Source organism: Triticum urartu, chromosome 7, assembly GCF_003073215.2.
Source record: "Triticum urartu cultivar G1812 chromosome 7, Tu2.1, whole genome shotgun sequence".
NCBI lineage: Eukaryota > Viridiplantae > Streptophyta > Magnoliopsida > Poales > Poaceae > Triticum > Triticum urartu.
In genome coordinates, this window is record NC_053028.1 from 64719724 (window position 1) to 64727948 (window position 8225).

The window sequence follows — 8225 nt, forward strand, 5'->3', positions numbered from 1 at the left end:
CAATAAAGACTAATGGTTCATTCATATATCTGTTTCCATTCGCTCATCTCTCTCGATTCTCTTAACAAAAATGACTAGGCCGTGCCCACTACCACTATTCCGCGTATTAACGTCTGCCGTTGAAATTGATGCGCCAGCGCACCCACGCTGATCCGAACTGATACAACCCAAGTACAAACTGGAATACGCAGCATGCAGGGCGTTGATCCACATGCAAACAAACGGTGGAGATTTCAGAATCATATGAGCCTAGTCTCGGAATTGGATATTCGATCTATATCCTGCAACCATGTGAAATATTCAGTTGGAAAATAAAAATATTAAGTTTACAAATAACATCTTTCTTGCAAATAAATATTTACCATTCCATAACTATATATCCTAATTAGTGCTTCCTAAAACCACAACCTCTTCATTCGATGTCCCTCGCGAAAAGAAGAAAAGCCTCTTCATTCGATGTCACATAACGAATGCACGGGTGCAAACTCCCTCACTCGAGGGACAACGTACCTGCTAGTAAACCACGAATTGAACATTGCATAGATGGTTTAGATTTTTTTTTGTCAGACCCAGCCTATTAGGGTTTAAGTCTAAGACTTGCCACTGGTACTCGTTTTTTCTTTGATTTATAATTTAGAGTTTTCAGTGATGTCCGTTCACTAGGAGAAGACGTTCTCATCGACTATGAGGCGCCTGTAATGACTTCATCAATTTTAAGAGGTTGTGTTGTCTCAATATCTTGAACATGCCGTCGATTACAACACGACTATAATAATTTTCGTCAATTTCAAGATATTGTACGACTCACTATGTCAAGATGCTTTATATATAGGGTTGGCTGAAAAACAAAAAAAACTTACTGTGCGTGCTACGGACGTACGCGAATTGCCAACAGCGAACAGCCACCTACTCGGTAACGAAGCACAACAAAATGCTGGGATCAGGCGTGAAAACGTGACCGCGTCACTCCCAGTACACCCACAGCAACGTAAAAAAGCGGTCGCACCGAGCAGGAGAAGCCACCTCGCAGTCTAACGCACCGCACCCGAGTCTCCCCGTCTGAGAACCCAACCCACTCTATGTCGGCGCCAATGCCTGGGCCGGAGGTGTTCGACGTCGTCATCTTCGGGGCCTCGGGCTTCACCGGCAAGTACGTCATCCGCGAGGCCCTCAAGTTCCTGCCCCCCAACGCCTCCCCGCTCCGGACCCTCGCGCTCGCCGGCCGCAGCCGAGAACGCGTCGCCGCTGCGCTCAGCTGGGCCGCCTCGCCGGGGCCCGTCCCGCACGTCCCCATCCTCGTCGCCGATGCCTCCGACCAAGCCTCTCTCGCCGTGGTCACCGCGCGGGCGCGCGTCCTGCTCTCCTGCGCGGGGCCCTTCCGCCTCCACGGCCGCCAGGTGGCCGCGGCCTGCGCGGAAGCAGGGACCCACTGCCTCGACATCTCCGGCGAGCCTGAGTTCATGGAGCGGGTCGAGGCCGACCTCCACGAGGTCGCCGCCAAGAACGGATCGCTGATTGTCTCCGCGTGCGGTTTTGCCTCCACCGTCGCGGACCTGGGGTTCTTGTTCCACTCCAGGCAGTGGACGCCACCGTCAGTGCCGGTGAGCGTGGTCGCGTATGTCAACCTGGAGTCGTCGGACAGAAAGATCGTCGGGAACTTCGCCACGTTTGAGTCGGCTGTTCTTGGTGTGGCCAACACCAGCCAGCTGCAAGCGCTGCGCCGGTCCCGGCCGAGGCCCGCGAAGCCCAGTGTGAGTTACTAATATTCTTACAATTCACTTTTGAAATTGATGATTTACTTATTTTAACAGATTCTAAAAAATATATTTTAACATTGGAATCTATTGGGATGGTAATGACTCATGAGGGAATTAACAGTCATAGTTTTTTTTCCACGAGGTCAACTTATCTATGTGGTAGCTTGAGGGGGTTGAGCGAAATCGAGAGACGCAACACAAGACAAGGGTTTAGACAGCTTCGGGCCCCGGGAAACATCATCCGGTAATAACCCTACATGTTGTTTATGGTTAGGTCTCATTATGATCATGAGGGAGTCGCCAGTAAGCCAGCTCTTTGTGTCTAGCCCTGGAGATTATTTTTCGTCCCTCTTTGGGGAGCTCTGCCCCTCCTTATATATGTTGAAGGGGCGGGTTACATGTGGAGTCCTAGTAGGACTAGGACTAGTCTATCCTTTCTCGCAAGTTGAATACAAGTCCGGATCTTACTTCCTCGTAAAGGAAATATTCGTCATTCCTTTTCTCTTAAGCCGGCCCACCAGAGTATAAGCCGGCCTGCTGGGCCTTGGGCCTTGTTATCCGTCTGATCCGCCCGCCGGGTCTCCAATGAGTCACAATGTCCAGGCGGGTTACATGTAAACAGTCATGTCCGGGCGGATCGCCAGTGAGTCGCCAAGCTCCTGCCAGGTCTCTGGTGAGTCGCCAAGCCCGGCCGGGTCATACCGCGGGTATATCCTCGACAGTACCCATCACAGAAACTAATAAATTGATCACCTACTAACCTAATGCGGAATTTCTACTTATTTATTTGCGAGAATAATTCTTGTATTACTCATAGTTTAGGAATTACAATCTCACATCTAACAATGTCATTGATGTCCTCTCGACCCGGTCTGAGCCAAACAGCCATAGGATTGTTGGATCTACATGGATCTATCATAGTTCGCCATAAAATGACTAGCAAAATTAGAACTACGATGTTGTGAGTAATACAAGAACTATGTTATTCAATCAACTTCTTGATCTCCTCTATCAAGAAGGCATATCTTGACCTATTGCTGATTGAGCTCTTAATCATTGCTACTGCCTCCAAGCAATTGGACTCAATGTTCACAGAGAAAGTGCTCCATTGTAACACCAGTGAAAGTCCTTTTGAAATACTCCCTCCGTTCAGAATTACTTGTCGCACAAATGGATAAAAATGTATCTATCTAGAATTAAAATATGTCTAGACACATTCATTTCTCCAACTAGTAATTCCGAGCTGAGGGAGAAGCTAATAATTCTGCTTCCAGAGCACTGAACACACGAAGAGCTGATTGCAAGAACAAAAAATAACGGCACCAACCTTGTCATGCAGTATCATAAACATTCCTCCAACACCATTCATGTAGGAGCCATCAGTGTTCAACTGATCACCCTCCTAGGTCGCCGCTTCCATCTGCGACCAGGTGTGGAAAACTGATTGGCATATAGTAGCTATCCATTTCCCTTTCACATGGTCGGCATCAGGCTTAGCCTCGATCGACTGAGTAGCTAGGTAGCTCGATAAAAATCCGACTGAGACTTCAACAGGTGGAGCAGGTTTATGATGCACAAGTTCTTTTCATACATACCGAATTTGGCGTGCACCAACATGCTCAGCAAGATCACAGATTAGCTGCACAAATCACTCATCACCAGTTGGTTGGATTTTAATTAGTTGCAGCAGCTCCCATTCCCATGACATGGCATGCCACAGTTTCTTTGCATTTGTGCAGGAACAAAACGCATGAAAAGAATTCTCCACATCAACGCCACAAAGTGGGCATTTTTCAGTAACATCCAGATGCCGCCTTTTCATATATCGCCAAGTGGACAAAGAATTTGGGGCAATTCCCCACGCAAATGAGCGAACTTTCATGATACTGGGCAAGACCAAATAGACTTTCATCCATCACACTGACCCACTGCCTGACTACTCCCTGAGATAAGAGAAGAATTATGAACATCCTCCCTAGCTATCCGGTAGGCACACCGAACAGAGAATACAACACTTTTTTTCAGGGGCCGAGGGTAAAAAATACTCACCAAGATGGGAGGACGGCCTGATCTTGCAATTCTCATGTTTATCCGCTGGTAAGAAGAAGATCCGAAGTTTATTCATACCCTAGCAACCATTAAAATCTAGCAACTCTGAGACCCATTTGAAACCACATCTCCCTTTGACGAGTATTTATCAAAAAAACTAACACTTTAGAGGTTGGTGTTCCACTAAGCTACCATTTTGAAAACGTCAATTTTTTTTACAACTTTAAGCTAACCTCGTTGCAAGACACTACCAGTTTCACTTGATGACCATTTTAGACGATTTAACCACGTTTATGACATGCATGACCCACCCGTCAGAGCTGACCTGGTAGGAAAGTCAACGCCGTTTATTTTGACCATTAAGTTAACCGTTATTACAGATCTGGCCACAGGTGCTACCCAACGGTCATGCCAAATATGTAATTTATGTCTGTTTGCTATCCTCCAAACTAGACCTTTCTTCAAAAGTTCCAAACCGTGCCTGATCACTAGCCAAGTGGATGATGGATTACCCGAAAAAACTGTGTCCTCAAGTGGATGCGGAATTTCCTTAATCTATCTATTGAAATTCAAATAAAATATAGTCGGGGTGTGCTACGTTTCCTCACGATGAAATTAGCTTAGCTCGAGTTAGAATAGACAGGAAGTCTCGTCCAAGGTATGCTAGTGTTGTTCTGTTAGTTATCATAAAACTGGAACCTTTTATATTATAAAATCCAGTTATTTGTCTCTCTGAACATTTGGAGGTTCTTCCGAAGTGCCAATTTGGACCATATACGAAGATGCATGTATTATATGTGCTGGTATTATGTGCCGATGACAATATTAGTTGGCGTGTTTTGTCTGCTGTCAGTATTCTAGTTGCATCCTTCAATTTTCTAAAACTGAAGTTTATGACAAAGCACCCTCAGCATGAGCTTGTCTTCAGTAAGCTGTATGGCAGTATCCGCTGTGATCATATTCCTGATCAAGATGTAGTAAATATCTTAAAAATATTTACCATTCAGAAAATCACAACTTGTATATTGAAGGGAGTAAAAGGTCTAAAAGTTATTGGGAAATAAACATCATTGTGGTGTTACAAGATATATATTAATTAATGTCATAGTTATTGGAAATTTTCATCTTAGTAAACCCTACAAACGTATGATGGGGGAGTGATGGAAAATGCTTTATGAAGACAAAAACAAATGGCTTGGCGGCAAGTCCATGATCTGAATTCAACTTACGTCTAGTATTTTTAACTGTTCTTTTCTTTGTTGTGACAGATTGGGCATGGCATATAGAATCTTCAATAGTTTTGTAGTAATTCATAGTTCAAAAATCCTAGCAAAAATGTGCACCACATTTGTTATAGCCTTGATTCCGTGAATCCAATGTGTGCAATTATGACGGAATCGTTTTCTATTGGATAATTAATTAATGAACACATTTGACGTTAAGATTTCTGTATTTGTGCAGATTCCGGGTCCTCCGCCTCCCAAAGGATCGTTGATGATTGAGCATGACAAGGCACTAGGATTGTGGGCCATGAAGTTACCTTCTGCTGACACAGTGGTTGTGAAGAGAACACTAGCAAAAGTGACAGAGCATCCCGAGGGCCTTCCTTGTGCGGATGAAACCTCAGATTTTGAGAAGCATAGGAAGGAATTCTGGTCCTCTATCAAACCTGCGCATTTCGGAGTGAAGATCGGAAGCCGTTCCATCCTAGGCCTTGTGTGGTGCCTGTCTACTGCAATTTTTGTTGGCATTCTGGCGGGTTTCTCCTTCGGCAGGTCTCTCTTGCTTAAATTCCCTGAGTTCTTCTCCCTCGGGTTTTTCAGAAAGACCGGACCAACAGAAGCGGAGGTCAGCAGCGCCTCGTTCAAAACATGGTTCGTCGGCCGTGGCTACATCGATTCAGCCAACGCGTTAGAGTGTGGAAGCAAGCCAGACAAGGAGATTGTCACCAGAGTTTCAGGCCCAGAGATCGGGTACATCACGACTTCGATCGTCCTCGTCCAGTGCGCCCTCGTCCTGCTTAGCCAGCGAGCCAATCTGCCGCAAGGCGGGGTGTACACGCCCGGCGTTGTCTTCGGGCCAACGGATCTCCAGAAGCGCCTCGAGGAAAATGGCCTGTCATTCGACCTCATCTCCACCAGGACCATCCCTTAAGATGAACAGGCTAATGCTTCCTAAACTACATATCACCTGAATGTCTTGCAGGCTAGCAGTGGTCATAGCTTTGCGAATAAACATGCATGTTGTCCTTTATGTGAAGTAAACAGTATCACGACCAGACATGAAAAGCAAGAATAAGATGTGCTCGTGTAATGTGAATCGTATGTCTGTGTGAAATATATAATAAGTGTGTAATCCGTGACTTTGCTTAGTTCCGTCAAAGTGAAGAAATGTTGTCTACGTAAGTTCCAGTTTTCATATGATTATTACATGGAACATGCCAGAGTTGGAGAGTAAACTTGCTCTCTTGATTAATTAATTATCCATTACATCAGCGATTACAGATATATAAGCCCCATGAAGTGGGCACGCAGGCCCGGGGTGTGACGCCCCCGATTCAATCATACACTAATCATACACGCAAACGTATACGATTAAGATCAGGGACTCACGGGAAGATATCACAACACAACTCTACAAATAAAATAAGTCATACAAGCATTATATTACAAGCCAGGGGCCTCGAGGGCTCGAATACAAGAGCTCGATCATAGACGAGTCAGCGGAAGCAACAATATCTGAGTACAGACATAAGTTAAACAAGTTTGCCTTAAAAAGGCTAGCATAAACTGGGATACAGATCGAAAGAGGCGCAGGCCTCCTGCCTAGGACCCTCCTAACTACTCCTAGTCGTCGTCAGCGGGCATCACGTAGTAGTAGGCACCTCCGGTGTAGTAGGAGTCGTCGTCGAAGGTGGCGTCTGGCTCCTGGACTCCAACATCTGGTTGCGACAACCAGGTAGAAGGGATAGGGGGAAAAGAGGGAGAAAGCAACCGTGAGTACTCATCCAAAGTACTCGCAAGCAAGGAGCTACACTACATATGCATGGGTATCAAATGAAATAAGGGTATCATATGTGGACTGAACTGCAGAATGCCAGAATAAGAGGGGGATAACTAATCCTTTCGAAGACTACGCTTCTGGCAGCCTCCGTCTTGCAACATGTAGAAGAGAGTAGACTGAAGTCCTCCAAGTAGCATCGCATAGCATAATCCTAACCGATGATCCTCCCCTCGTCGCCCTGTGAGAGAGCGATCACCGGTTGTATCTGGCACTTGGAAGGGTATGTTTTATTAAGTATCCGATTCTAGTTGTCATAAGGTCAAGGTACAACTCCAAGTCGTCCTGTTACCGAAGATCACGGCTATTCGAATAGATTAACTTCCCTGCAGGGGTGCACCACATAACCCAACACGCTCGATCCCATTTGGCCGGACACACTTTCCTGGGTCATGCCCGGCCTCGGAAGATCAACACGTCGCAGCCCCACCTAGACGAACAGAGAGGTCAGCACGCCGGTCTAAACCTAAGCGCCCAGGGGTCTGGGCCCATCGCCCTTAGCACACCTGCACGTTGCGTGGGCGGCCGGAAGCAGACCTAGCCTAGTGGCGTTCCAGTCCAATCCAGCGCGCGCCGCTCCGTTGCTGACGTCACGAAGGCTTCGGCTGATACCACGACGTCGAGTGCCCATAACTGTCCCCGCGTAGATGGTTAGTGCGTATAGGCCAGTAGCCAGACTCAGATCAAATACCAAGATCTCGTTAAACGTGTTAAGTATCTGCGAACGCCGACCAGGGCCAGGCCCACCTCTCTCCTAGGTGGTCTCAACCTGCCATGTCGCTCTGCCTCAAAGTAACCGTCGGGGGCCGTCGGGAACCCAGGCCCACCTCTACCGGGATGGAGCCACCTGCCCCTTCAGCCCCCATCTCCGAACAGTATCACAGGTAATGTAACTGTGTAAAGTATATCGTATATGCCCGTGACCACCTCCCGAAGTGATCACGGCCCAGTAGTATAGCATGGCAGACGGACAAGAGTGTAGGGCCACTGATGGAACACTAGCATCCTATACTAAGCAGTAGGATAGCAGGTAATGGTAACAACAGTAGTAGCAAGGACAGGCTATGCATCAGGATAGGAATAACGGAAAGCAGTAACATGCTACACTACTCTAATGCAAGCAGTATAGAGAAAGGAGTAGGCGATATCTGGTGATCAAAGGGGGGGCTTGCCTGGTTGCTCTGGCAAGAGAGAGGGGTCGTCAACTCCGTAGTCGTACTGGGTAGCAGCAGCGTCGGTCTCGGTGTCTATCGAGAGAAGAGGGGGGAGAAACAATAAATATTTAAGCAAGCATATGCATAGTGATGCATGACATGACAAGTAACGGCGTTAGATGTGCCCTAACGCGGTAGTAGGTGA

At 46.9% G+C, this 8225-nt stretch overlaps 1 protein-coding gene across 1 annotated transcript; it reads left to right on the top strand.

Annotated features, from left to right (window-relative positions):
• Nucleotides 1-1034: 1034 nt before the first annotated feature.
• On the top strand, nucleotides 1035-6206 carry LOC125523835 (probable mitochondrial saccharopine dehydrogenase-like oxidoreductase At5g39410). Its single transcript, XM_048688905.1, has 2 exons — nucleotides 1035-1751; nucleotides 5268-6206. The coding sequence occupies exons 1-2, from the start codon at nucleotides 1080-1082 to the stop codon at nucleotides 5958-5960; spliced, it is 1365 nt and encodes a 454-aa protein (XP_048544862.1). The 5' UTR covers nucleotides 1035-1079; the 3' UTR covers nucleotides 5961-6206.
• The last annotated feature ends 2019 nt before the right edge of the window (nucleotides 6207-8225 follow it).